The sequence below is a fragment of the Bison bison genome, unplaced genomic scaffold (assembly GCF_000754665.1).
Source record: "Bison bison bison isolate TAMUID 2011002044 unplaced genomic scaffold, Bison_UMD1.0 scf7180017864105, whole genome shotgun sequence".
Classification (NCBI taxonomy): Eukaryota; Metazoa; Chordata; class Mammalia; order Artiodactyla; family Bovidae; genus Bison; species Bison bison.
Window position 1 is genome coordinate 8156113 of NW_011494677.1, and position 14372 is coordinate 8170484.

At 40.1% G+C, this 14372-nt stretch overlaps 1 protein-coding gene across 1 annotated transcript in view; it reads left to right on the forward strand.

The window, feature by feature from the left end:
* The window catches only part of SARAF (store-operated calcium entry-associated regulatory factor), a gene marked incomplete at its 5' end in the record, with an annotated part of 24842 nt that overhangs the window by 4822 nt on the left and 5648 nt on the right, over positions 1-14372 (forward strand). The window contains 3 exons of the mRNA XM_010838857.1: positions 7592-7770; positions 11235-11652; positions 13455-13584. Of these exons, the coding sequence (XP_010837159.1) occupies positions 7592-7770; positions 11235-11652; positions 13455-13584 (727 nt within the window). The remainder of the gene's footprint in view (positions 1-7591; positions 7771-11234; positions 11653-13454; positions 13585-14372) is intronic.

Sequence of the window (14372 nt, forward strand, 5' to 3'; positions counted from 1 at the left end):
GGAGAAGACTCCTGAGAGTCCCTTGGACTGCAAGGAGATCCAACCAGTCCATTCTGAAGGAGATCAGCCCTGGGATTTCTTTGGAAGGAATGATGCTAAAGCTGAAACTCCAGTACTTTGGCCGCCTGATATGAAGAGTTGACTCACTGGAAAAGACTCTGATGCTGGGAGAGATTGGGGCAGGAGGAGAAGGGGATGACAGAGGATTAGATGGCTGAATGGCATCACTGACTCAACGGACATGAGTCTGAGTGAACTCCGGGAGTTGGTGATGGACAGGAAGGCCTGGCATGCTGAAATTCATGGGGTCGCAAAGAGCTGGACATGACTCAGCGTCTGAACTGAACTGAATTGAAGCCCTTCTTCCTGCTCTGCAGATGGCTGTCTTGTTCTCACATTACAGAGCGGGGGTGGGGAGATGGGGGAGCCCTGGTCTCTTCCTATTCTTCCAAGGGCACCGATCCCATCACTGGGGCTCAATACTCATGACCTCATATAAAACTAATTGCCCCTCAAAGGCCCTGTCTCCAAATGCCATCTGTTGGGGATTAGGGCTTCACATACAAATTTTGGGGGACACAAAACGTAGCAACGTTTAGGATCTCTAGGAGGAAAGATGCTGTGGAGTTATGGTAATGAAAACCCATAGGTATGTGTGTGCATGCTAAGTTGCTTCAGTCGTGTCAACTCTGTGCCACGCTATGGACTGCAGCTGGCCAGGGTCCTCTGTTCATGGGGATTTTCCAGGCAAGAATGCTGGAGTGGGTTGCCGTGCCCTCCTCCAGGGGATCCTCCCAACCTAGGGATCGAACCTGCTGCATCTCTTACATCTGCATTGGCAGGATAGTTTTTTTTTCTTTTTTCTTTTTTTAAACCACTAGTGCCGCCTGTGGAGAAGGCAGTGGCACCCTAAGAGTCGGACATGACTGAGCGACTTCACGTTCACTTTTCACTTTCATACATTGGAGAAGGAAATGGCAACCCACTCCAGTGTTCTTGCCTGGAGAATCCCAGGGACGGGGGAGCCTGGTGGGCTGCCGTCTATGGGGTCGCACAGAGTCGGACACGACTGAAGCAACTTAGCAGCAGCTGCAGCAGCAGTATGGGTTTAATATACAATATTTTATTTTAGTGTAATTCTGAGAAATTTAGATCTTTGGCTCACGTGGAATTAAGTTTTTGTATAGTCTTAGGTGGATTTTATTCTGGGGCTTCCCTGATGGCTCAAATGGTAGAGTCTGCTTGCAGTGTAGGAGACCTGGGTTCAGTCCCTGGGTCAGAAAGATCCCCTGGAGAAGGGAATGGCAACCCACTCTGGTATCCTTGCCTGGAGATTTCCATAGACAAAGAGCCTGGTGGGCTACAGTCCATGGGATCACAAAGAATCAGACACGATTGAGTGAAAATTTCTATTTCTCTTTCTGTAGGTGGGTTTTATTCTAATTGTATAGTCAGTTATGACAAAACATTTATTAAAGAAGGCATCCTTTTTCTACTAAATTAAAAAGCCCACTTTATCTTGTATTGAATTTCCACATTTATCTGGATTTATTTCTAGACTTTCTTTTGTTTCACAATTCACTAGTCTATTTCTGTTACTGTTATTTTGATTATTTTAAGTTTATAGTAAGCTTTATCACCTGGTAAAGCAATGCCTTCTTTTTTTTTTTTTATTGATGTATTGACTGACAATGTTTGTTTTAGGTGTCCACATATGTTTGGTATTTTTTTTTAGATTGTTTTCCATTTAAAGTTGTTACAAAATAATGGCTGTATTTCCTTGTGCTGTGTAGTCTATCCTTTTAGCTTATTTAAGCAACGTATTTTTCAGAAAATTTTTTGGCTATTTATAGACATTAATTTTCCAAAAGCCTTTAACATAATTTCTTTCTAGTTCCAAGGAAGCCCAGTTGGAAGTGCCTTAAATTTATTTAGGTTTTATTTATATATATATTTTCTTATATAGATCACATATTGACCTTAAGTTTGTTTCTAGATATTTTATGAATGTATATAGTAATTATATATATATATATGTATAGTATGTATATGTAATTTGTCATATAAAAATATAGTAATTTGTCAGTAATTTGAGAAAGGCTTTAAATTTTCATCTGTAATTAGACATTACAGTTATAAGAAGAGCTTTGGCCTTTTGGTTATCTGACAGAATATCCAACCGTCTTGTCAAATTCTCCTAATATAACAGAGTTGTCTTTTGGGAAGTTCTCTTGGATTTTGTAGGTTCAACAGCTCTAAATAAAATGTTATTTTTTCTATTCTCTGTACCAAACATGACAGACAGTGTTTGATGATTATTCAGAAGCTGTTTTCTTCTTTCTTCTCCTTGTCTTTTTCCATGTACATATTGAAAAAGTCAAATACTCATTTTACTTGAATCTCTTGACACTAAGTGATCTTGTCAATCTACTGGAGGAATTCTGGGGGAAGTATCTTTAAGTTTTGATGGAAAATTATTAATCTTATTTCTCTGTTTTCTTTCAACCCTCTCTTTTTTAAAATGATGAAATACTTTAATATCAATTACAGGCCATAAGTAAATCCTTCAGTATAAACCTTTTTTATATGAACTTTTCCCTATATAGTAAAACTAACATTTTGCTAAGTCACTTCAGTCGTGTCCGACTCTGTATGACCCCAGAGACGGCAGCCCACCAGGCTCCCCCGTCCCTGGGATTCTCCAGGCAAGAGTACTGGAGTGGGGTGCCATTGCCTTCTCCAAAACTAACATTACATCTAACAAAATTAAGCCTAATTTCTTAATATCAACTGATTACTTATTCCATATTCAGATACCACAGTTGTCCCTAAAATGTCTAAGCTAGTTTGTTCAAACCTGGGCCCAGTCTAGGACCATGCATCGCATATGATTGAATTATCCCTTAAGTCTTTTGAAAACGTGGAAGGGTCTCTTTTTTTCCATGCCCCTGCTTTGCTGAAGGGATTGGGCCAGTTGTTCTTCAGAATATCCTACCTTCTAGATTCTGTTTTCTCATGGCATTGTTTTAGCTAGTAAACTGAGTGCTAGGTTCCAAGGATTGATTGGATTCGTATTAAATACTTTGGCAGGTTACATCACTGGAGATGGTGTAATACAATCTGTTCTACCTTTGGCAGTGCTAAGTTTAACTAGTGGATTACAGTGGTTCTGTTTCTCCCTTGTGAAGTTACATTTCCCCCTCTTGTGACTGGAAAGCACTTGTGTAATGTTACTTGGCACCATACCAATATCCATTTGCTTAATGATTTTAAAACTAGTTAGTCCGAATCTGAATCTGTTTCTTTAGTGGGTTGTAAAATGATGATTTTTCTATTTCCTCTGCTTTTATTAACTGATATTCTTCAGTAAAGTTGAGATTATCTATTGTTTCAGATTATAGTTCTGGCTAGAGAGTCAGGATAAACATTTAATTTAAAATCTTTAATTACTGGTTTTCAAGTTAAGGAGGTGATTGATTGGTACTCACTGTAAGTATAGACAAATGAGTTTTTGGCTTTCTCTTTGAGTATTATTATGGATTCTTGGGTTTTTATAGATTGAACATGATTTGCCAAGTAGTCACTGTCTTGCTGGTCCGTCTTGCTTTTGGTGTCTTAAGATCTTTCTAATCCCAGGATCATAAACATATTCTGTTGTGCTTTCTTCCAGTATTTTTAATTGGTTGTATGTTTTATGGTGAGTGTTTAACTGTCAGGGATTAATTTTTATATGTTGTGCTCAGGATGATCAATTTTCCTAATCCTGTGATAGTGTTACTATAGGCTTAACAGGTTTAATTGGGGCTTCCCTGGTGGCTCAATTGGTAAAGAATCTGCCTGCAATGCAAGAGACCCATGTTCACTCTCTGGGTGGGGAGATCCCCTGGAGAAGGGAATGGCAACCCACTCCAGTATTCTGGCCTGGAGAATCCCATGGACAGAGGGGCCTGGTGGGCTATAGCCATGGGGTCACAAAGAGTGGGACACGACTTAGTGACTAAACCACCATATAGGTTTGATTACATAAATTTTGTTAGCTTTAGTCCAGTTTTCCTTTCTTTGTTACTGGTTTTTGGCTGTCTTTTTACTATTGTTTTATATGTTATTATTTTATATTATTTTTAGTTTTGTTTTGTTAACAGAATATGGCCAATAAGTCTCAGTTCAGTTCAGTCGCTCAGTCATGTCCGACTCTTCGCGACCCCATGAATCGCAGCACCCCAGGCCTCCCTGTCCATCACCAACTCCCGGAGTTCACTCAGACTCACATCCATCGAGTCAGTGATGCCATCCAGCCATCTCATCTCTGTTGTCCCCTTCTTTTCCTGCCCACAATCCATCCCAGCATCAGAGTCTTTTCCAATGAGTCAACTCTTCTCATGAGGTGGCCAAAGTATTGGAGTTTCAGCCTCAGCATTAGTCCTTCCAATGAACACCCAGGACTGATCTCCTTTAGGATGGACTGGTTGGATCTCCTTGCGGTCCAAGGGACTCTCAAGAGTCTTCTCCAATACCACAGTTCAAAAGCATCAATTCTTCAGTGCTCAGCCTTCTTCACAGTCCAACTCTCACATCCATACATGACCACAGGAAAAACCATAGCCTTGACTAGATGGACCTTTGTTGGCAAAGTGATGTCTCTGCTTTCTAATTTATTAAGTTTTTTTTGGTAAATAAGTATAAACAGGATATGTATTTGCTAATGTCAGGGAATATTTATGATTAGGTGAAAAATCATGGGAAGACTCATGTGCACTGTATGATTCAATTATATAAAAATAAACAAAAATCAAAACAGCCTCTGTATATGTATCTGTTTGTGTGATCAAGAAGCTACTTGCCAGGCTGCTAGTTTTGGTTATCATAGAAATATAAAGTTGGAGGAAGAGTGGATCTCTCATTTTAAAGGGAAAACGAGTTACTTTTAGAGTTTAAAAAACTATAAAATACATATATATATTTCACAACTATGTATGAGCTGGGGAGCTGATCTAGGGATGTAGCTTCGTCTCAAGTTTCCATGGACTGCTATTCAAGAGCTGCCATTTCCTGTTCCTTTTAGGATTCCATTATGTGCGTCAGGTTGGTTCTCCGTTTTCTCTCCTGCTGGTTTGGCATTTGGCTTATACTTAGGACCCTGGTGGCTCAGAGGTTAAAGCATCTGCCTGGAATGTGGAAGAGGCGGGTTCGATCCCTGGAAGATCCCCTGGAGAAGGGAATGGCACCCCACTCCAATACTCTTGCCTGGAGAATCCCGTGGAGGGAGGAGCCTGGTAGGTTACAGTCCATGGGGTCACAAAGAGTCGGACACAACTGAGCAACTTCACTTTCACTTTAGGACTGACTACTAGTCCGGGGCTTCCCTCATAGCTCAATTGGTAAAGAATCCACCTGCAATGCAGGAGACCCCAGTTCAATTCCTGGGTTGAGAAGATCCACTGGAGAAGGGATAGACTACCCACTCCAGTATTCTTGGGCTTCCCTTTTGGCTCAGCTGGTAGAGAATCTGCCTGCAATGCAGGAGACTTGGGAAAGGCTACCCACTCCAGTATTCTGGCCTGGAGAATTCCATGGACTGTATATTATAGTCCATGGGGGTCACAAAGAGTTGGGCACCACTGAGCGACTTTCACTTTCACTAGTCTGCTTTCACCTTCCAGAATTCTGTTGCCATCTCCTTTTCTGTTTTTCTTCACCTTGTTTATTCACATCATCAAGACAATTCGTTTATTGTACTTTCGGTGGCATTTGAGAGGCAGCACATTCTGCTAATTTGACAGGTTGATTATAGGGAATTGGGTGCTAACAAAATGGTAGAAAGTGATGCCTGCTTCATCTGTAGGAGAAGGCAATGGCACCCCACTCCAGTACTCTTGCCTGGAGAATCCCAGGGACGGGGGAGCCTGGTGGGCTGCCGTCTGTGGGGTCGCACAGAGTTGGACACGACTGAAGTGACTTAGCAGCAGCAGCTTCATCTGTATCGGTGAACAATAGGTGGCTTCCATCAAGCCTGCTGGCATCCACAAAGCTAATTATGAGGCAGTGGACAGCGTCAGAAAAACCCTGAGCCCCGTACCTGTCTGCTAGCCAGAGCGTGGTCTGAGGTGAAGCTCTGCCCTCCTCCGGGACTCTTGCTTGAGTTCCCCCGGTTGACAGAACCAAGATCACTTTCAGAAACTGTAGCTTTAAGAGGTTTTAGGAGTCTTTTAGCTTTGCAAGAAGTTAGTACCAGTTTGAGGGAAAAATTGATGTTGAGTGAACCAGTCCACAGTCTCTTACATCATAATCCGAGGATGATAAGTAGGAAGATTTTTCATTTTCCAGTAACACTTTAAAACTAATTTATGTACATCAATGCTGGACTTAATTTCCTTGTTTTGACGTCTTCTTTTTAAACTGCTTTGTCAGTGTGATTTTTAATTTGTAAGATAATGTAACTGTTTCTAACCTTTTAAAATTTTGAAATATTTAAAATATTTAAATGCACAGAAGTATACTAGGAAAATCCCATATCCTCACCAGCCAGTTTTATTGAATCTTCACATTTTACTGTATTTGCAGCAAGTCTCTTCCCAACTGCAAAGTAATAAAACATTAGAGATAGAGAGCTGAAGTCTCTTATCTCCCTCTCTCCTCAGAGATACTCTGCTATTTAGTCATTCCTATGTGGTTTTCATTGGAGAAGGCAATGGCACCCACTCCAGTACTCTTGCCTGGAAAATCCCATGGATGGAGAAGCCTGGTGGGCTGTGACTGAGCTTCACTTTCACTTTTCCTTTCATGCATTGGAGAAGGAAATGGCAACCCACTCCAGTGTTCTTGCCTGGAGAATCCCAGGGATGGGGGAGCCTGGTGGGCTGCCATCTATGGGGTCACACAGAGTCGGACACGACTGAAGCGACTTAGCAGCAGCAGCAGCAGCATGTGGTTTTCATATATTATTATATACATATATAGACTTTAACAGTAAGTAGTGCTGTGTTGCCAGTTTTCAAGGTTCATGTAAAGCTATCCTGCTAAACATTCTACAACGTACATTTTGCTTGAGATGTTTTACTGTTTCTATTGTGATACATGTATTCTAGTTCACTCATTTTAACTGCTGTAGATTTTGGGACTTGGCCAAAATTGTATTAAACCATTTACCTGTTGACAGACATTCAAGTCATTAAATATGCTCCAGGAGCATTCGTGTACAATTTTTGCTTTTTAAATTAACCGTCGATGTTGTCATACAGTAGAACAATTACTGTACTACTGTAGTACATTATTTCAGGGTAATGTACTTTTGCCTCTGATTTGCAAAACTTATGTAGAACTTACAATAGAGAAGCTGTTTCGGGGGCATGCATCCAGAAATGAAGGGAGGCCTCAGAGGTGTGACTTTCTGAATTTTGTGTGAAAGACCTGAAGGATGTTGTGATGGCTTTGGGATTTGGGAAACTCCTTCGTCTACTCTTCCGTGGTCATCCTCAAAAGGCAGGAAAGACTGACTTTTGAAAGTATTTCCCACCACAGGAGTTTGACTAGAATGAATCTTTTATAGGACAAGATCTTTACCATCTGTTTATCTGTGTCCTTACTGTTTCAGACAGAATACTGTTGCGGGACATAAAAGCGCTCACCCTCTACTATGACCGCTATACCACTTCCCGGAGGTTGGAGCCCATCCCACAGTTGAAATGCGTGGGAGGTACAGCTGGATGCGACTCTTACACCCCTAAAGTCATACAGTGTCAGAACAGAGGCTGGGATGGTTACGATGTACAGGTAATACTCTTATGTCGATGCCAGTTTAAATTGAATTTTTTTCATAAAACTGTTTATTGAGATGTTCAGTATTTTTGGGAAGCACATATAGAAAAATCTAAGGTTACACTAAAATATATAAATATAAATCAGTCATCCATTCTCTGGAAGAAAGCTTCTACAAAAGACATGAACTGCTTTTAAAGCCTGGAAATAATCATTGTAATTTTTATGCCATAACTTTTTTCTAAGTCATTAGTAAGTTCTTAAAACTTTTCATATACTTGGAGGGTAGGGGGATGATTTCTTCTGGTTGTTACTTTTCTGTCATTCCTCAAAGAATACCAACCTACTCTTAAAAAATAACAGTGATTATTAAGGCATTGTACATGGTAAGTAGTGTGGTTACATGTGTCGCTATTATGCTTCAAATTTTTAATTTTTTTAAAGTCGTTTTTGAACTGAGGATGGTTACTTCTGAATGAAAACATTTCACTGGGCTTTGTTTATTGTCTTTAAGTCTCAGGTATTTTGCTCTTAGGCTCGACCATCTCCTTGAAGTTCCAAAATTTACTGTCCTTTAGAAATGGAATAGATTTTATTAACTGAATTCAGTTTAAATCAATACTACTAGATTCTCCTTTGTATCCTATCTGCTTTCAGAAGGACATAAGATGGTTGGTCATCTGGCAAGAAACTTGTGTTGACAGTTTACTGTTCCGTCAGAGTGGTAGTCTTATTTGATATAATCTTTAGCCAAGTTTATGCAATTCAGGGAGAGGGTTCTTATTTGCTTGGTGATACTTGCTTCACAATACTTTTTTATAGTCTTGCTCACTGAACCATGGAATCTTCAGGTTAAAGCTGAAATTATTTTTGTATTACTTTTCAGTCTTGATGGAAAAAAGATACTATCAGTAAAGTCATTCACTAAATGTATATTAAATAGTATAATACAAAAATGAATGATGGAGTCACAACCCCCGAGCTCTCTTCCTAGTAGAAAAGATGAGACAAGCGCTCACATTACATCTAGGTGCCAGCAAAGCATTGTAAAGTCATGTGTTGTTGGGGGGGTTGTGAAAGACTTCAAGAGGAAATCTATGATGTACTGTGTTAGTAAGGAATGATAAGATTTTTAGAGCTAAAGAGATGGAGAAGGGAGTAAATGGCAGAGCAAAGAAATCTAGAGGCCATCATACATTGACTTATGTTTAGTAGCAGGAGAGAGCCTTGTTTAACTCTCAGAGTTTAAATATAATAATTAAAAGCCACTTTTAGTATATGGTATTAAGGAAATGACAATTAACATGAAATACCAATAGAGATTGAGTTTGTCTTATTTACCTAAATCAACAAGCTTTTAAATCTTCCTCCAAATAAAATTATTTAAAAAATGGAATAGTGGTAGCAACAACAGTACAATAGAAAAATTATATATTATATTATCTAAATTCAAAATTTTTAGTCTTCCAGAAAGTGAAAAGAATGTATGCAAAAGGAGAAAGCTTTTGCAGTCATATATCTGATTGGGAACTTGTGTCCAGAGCATGTGAAGAACTGTTACAACTCAGAAGACAGATAACCAAATTTAAAAGTGGATTAAGGCATTTAAGTAGACATTTCTCTAAAGAAGATACATAGATGGTCAATAAACATATGAAAAAAAAATGTTCCACATCATTAGCTGTCAGGGAAATAGAAGTTAAAACCTCAATAAAACACCAGTTCATACCCAACAGGATGCCTGCCATCAAAAAGACATGATAACAAATGTCAGTGAGGATGTGAGACTCATACACTGTTGTTGGGCATGTGAATTGGTATAGCCACTCTGAAACACTGGCGGTTTCTCCAAAGTTTAAAACCTAGAGTTACTGTATGCCCCAGTCATTCCACGCCTAGGTGTTCACCCAAGAGAACTGGAAACGCGCGTCCACACAGAAACGTACGAAATGTTTGCCGCAGCATTATTCACAAAAGCCAGAAAGTAGAAACAGCCCAGATGCCCATCGGTGATGAACGAAGAAACAAAGTGTGGTACTTCCATAGGATGGAGTATTTTTGAGCCACAAAAAGGAATGAAGTGCTGATTCATGCTACATGTGTGAACCTTAAAAACATTCTGTCGAGTGAAAGAAGCCAGGCACGTGGGATCACACAGTGTATGTTTCCATTTCTGTGAAATGCTCAGAGTAGGGGAGTCCTTGCAGCCAGATGGGCAACTTTCCCCGAAAGTTGCGGGGAAAGGGAGTGACTGACTGCTCATGGAGATGAGATTTCTTTTGGGGGTGATGAGACTATTCCAAAATTGGTTGTGGTGATAGCTGCACAGCTCTGTGAATATACTATAATCCAATGAAATGGGTGAATGTATAGTATGTGAATTATATATGAATAAAGCTGTCACAACGTATCTGAAGTTTGAGAGAGGAAGATACTGTCCTAAAAAAGAGAAGCAACAGAACCAGTCATATCTATTTTAGCGTACCTTTTAAAAAAAGTTGTTAGAGAAGCTTTTAGCTGGAAATAGTTACAAAATTCATACTAGGCCTGGACTTTTTTTTTTTTTAAGCTGGAAATTTTTGAGGCTAGCATAGATTCTTTTTGCGTTTTTCCAAGTATCTTTAGAAAAAGCTTTAAGCAGTTGCTTCTTGGATTGGACCTTGGGAATGGTAGTGCATGGTTTTTATAGAATTTGTGTGGAAAGTTTTTCTCTGAAGGTTATATACTATTTCTAATGCTGTATGGAGCTACCAGATACTCGTATATGATGCTAATTATTGAACCTTAATATTTAAAAAAACCTCTATTTTTAAAGAAAACTTCTTCAGCAACAGTGATTAAAAAGTCGACATTTAAAAAAATTTGCTTAAAATTTGTAAATTAGGGAAGGCTTAATATGTACAAAAGAATTCTTCACATCTGTATTTAAGAAATAAGGAATAAATGAGCAGTCCTGTACCCACCACCTAGCTTCAGTATATCGTGAACATCACCAATATCTTTGAAGCCCCTGGTTTGCCCTCCCCCAGCACAGAAATACTCATTCTGAATTTTGTTAATCATTCTCTCGCTTCATTTTGTTGTCTGGCTTCCCTGGTAGCTCAGTTGGTAAAGAATCCGCCTGCAATGCGGGAGACCCCAGTTTGATTCCTGGGTTGGGAAGATCTGCTGGAGAAGGTATAGGCTACCCACTCCAGTGTTCTTGGGCTTCACTTGTGACTCAGCTGGTAAAGAATCCACCTGCAATGCGGGAGACCTGAGTTCGATCTCTGGGTTGGGAAGATCTCCTGAAGAACGGAAAGGCTACTCACGCCAGTATTCTGACCCAGAGAATTCCATGGGGTCCATGGAGAAGTCCATGGGGTCTCAGAGTCAGACATGACTGAGACTTTCGCTTACTCATACAGCTCAAATAATGTATATTGAGTGAAAAAACAATCTTATGATTCTAATAACCCATTTCTACTTTTTCTTTACAGTGGGAATGTAAGACTGATTTAGATGTCGCATACAAATTTGGAAAAACTGTGGTGAGCTGCGAAGGCTATGAATCCTCTGAAGACCAGTATGTACTTAGAGGTTCCTGTGGCTTGGAGTATCAGTTAGATTACACGGAACTTGGCCTGAAGAAACTGAGAGAGTCTGGAAAAGAGCATGGCTTTAACTCATTCTCCAACTATTATAGTAAGCTGTACTCCCCAGAGTCTTCTAGCCTTGGTGGGGTGGTTACCATCGTGGTGCTGCTTGCTATTGCCTTTGGAGTTTATAAATTCTTCCTCAGTGATGGTCATGAGTCACCTCCACCATATTCTGAGGATCCTCCATATTCCCATCGTTATCAGAGATTCAGCAGCTCGGCCGGGCCTCCTCCTGCAGGCTTCAAGTCTGAGTTCACAGGTATGTTTCCCTAGGCAATGGCAGTAAGTAAGGTAGAAGTCAGGCAGTGAATCCTGTGCGGGTTTCTGAAGTAGAAAAATGCTCACCAAAACAGATTCGTCTTCTTATTTTTTACTTTTGACTTCTTTTACCGCTTCGGTTTTCTCATTTAAGTCACTTGTGATTACTATTTTAAGGATGAGTGATTATAAATTATCTAGTCAGACTTATTAGATTTGGCAATAACCTTATACTCTGTTTCATACCATACACAAAATTTTATTCATTAAATATTACAGAGTTCAACATAAAAGGTACGTACAACAGTTAGTTTCCAGAAGGAAACATAGGAAAATATTTGTCACGCTAGGCAAAAATGTCTTTGAGTACAAAAAATGCCAGCAAAAAAGAAAAGATGGATAAACTAGATTAATTTAAATTAAGAATGTCTAGTCATCTGAAAACAACTTTGAGAGAGTGAAAAGGCAAGCCAGAGACTGGGAGAAGGTATTTGTAAAACGTAATCAGAGAAAAAGACAACTGAATTTTTTAGTGGACAAAAGATTGGAACAGCTCCTCTTTTAAAAAATTACTATAGTAAAAGAAGATGTCCAGATGTCCAGTAAAAATTTGAAAAGGTCCTTAGCATCATTCATCTTCAGGAAAATGCAGATTAAAACCTGAGTTCTCAATTAACCACCATTTAATCATAATGGCTGACATTAAAAGGGCAGACTACCAAGTAATGGCAAGTCTGTAGTTAACTGGAACTTGCTGGAAGAGGTTGAGATGATAAAGCACTATGGAAAACTGTCAGTATCTGTTGAGACCAGACACACGTCACCCAGTGACCCAGGAGTTCCATTCCGAGATGCACACCTGAGAGAAATGCACACGTGTGCACAGAAAGATGTGCACGGGAATGCTCAAGGCAGTTTATTCGCAGCAGCCAAAAACTAGAAACAGAAAGTCTGTAAACATTAGGATAAGACAAATTGTTTTTTTTTTCTTACGCATTAGAATACTGTAGAAAAATTTAGAAAAAACAAAACTGATACATGCAGTGGTGAAGGTCGACTCTCATGGACATAATATATAGCAGACACAGAAGAATATCTCTGTATGATTTATAAAAAGTTCAAGACAGGGTAAAACCGAAGTGTAGTGAAAGAAGTCAGAGTCGGCTTTTCTCTGACGTGGGAGTTGTCATGAGGGAGGCTCTGGGAGCTGGAAAGGTTTTACTGACGTGGGGATTGGTTACACGCATGGGTAGTGTATGCAAACACGTAGGATTAGCTGTAAGAGCTGTACACATAGGGTTAGTGCCTTCTTTTACGGATATCATACAGCAGTTTAAGAAAACCTTCCTCTGAACAGAAGATATTTTTTGGGTCTCTTTTAAGACCTGACTTCCCTACTAACAAATACCCTCCACTTGGATTCCTCCACTAGACACTCAGGTACAGCTCTCACCTGGCGCTCCTGGAGACGCCCACAAGATAGAAGGGAAGTTACTCTGACACGTGTGGTCGTCTTCCAGTAACTAATCTGGAGCAGGGCGGATGTGACCTTTCAGGAAGAAACCACCTTCCACTGTCCTAAAACACATCTCTCCTCCTCCATGTATGTGGGAAAGTGAGGCACTCCTTAGTTATAACAATGTTTTATGAGTACATTTTTTGAATATAACTTGTTTATAAGTTGAGACCAAAGTATTATTAAATCACCCAGATGAAGCAATTGAAATGTTGTATTTTACCTTTAGTTTTGCAGGCGATGATTTGTTTAAGAGAGGATACATAAGAAATCATTTTTATTTCCAGGACCGCATGGTGCAACTGCCGGTTTTGGCAGTGCTTTCACTGGACAACAAGGACATGAACATTCAGGACCTGGGTTCTGGACTGGCTTGGGCACCGGAGGGATATTAGGATATTTGTTTGGCAGCAACAGGTAGGCTTTGCATTTATCTTATCTGCTCTTTAATTCAGCCTTTCTTTCAGTTCAGATCAGTCGCTCAGTCATGTCTGACTCTTTGCGACCCCATGAATTGCAGCACGCCAGGCCTCCCTGTCCATCACCAACTCCCGGATTCACCCAAACTCATGTTCATCGAGTCGGTGATCCATCCAGCCATCTCATCCTCTGGCGTCCACTTCTCCTCCTGCCCCCAATCCCTCCCAGCATCAGAGTCTTTTCTAATGAGTCAGCTCTTCACATGAGGTGGCCAAAGTATTGGAGTTTCAGCTTTAACATCAGTCCTTCCAATGAACACCCGGGACTGATCTCCTTCAGAATGGACTGGTTGGATATCCTTGCAGTCCAAGGGACTCTCAAGATTGTCTTCTCCAATACCATAGTTCAAAAGAATCAGTTCTTCAGTGCTCAGCTTTCTTCACAGTCCAACTCTTACATCCATACATGATCACTGGAAAAACCATAGCCTTGGCTAGACGGACCTTTGTTGGCAAGTAGTGTCTCTGCTTTTGAATATGCTATCTAGGTTGGTTATAACTTTCCTTTCAAGGAGTAAACATCTTTTAATTTCATGGCTGCAGTCACTATCTGCAGTGATTTTGGAGCCCCCCAAAATAAAGTCAGACACTGTTTCCACTGTTTCCCCATCTATTTGCCAAGAAGTGAGGGGACCAGATGCCATGATCTTCGTTTTCTGAATATTGAGCTTTAAGCCAACTTTTTCACTCTCCTCTTTCACTTTCATCAAGAGGCTTTTTAGCTCC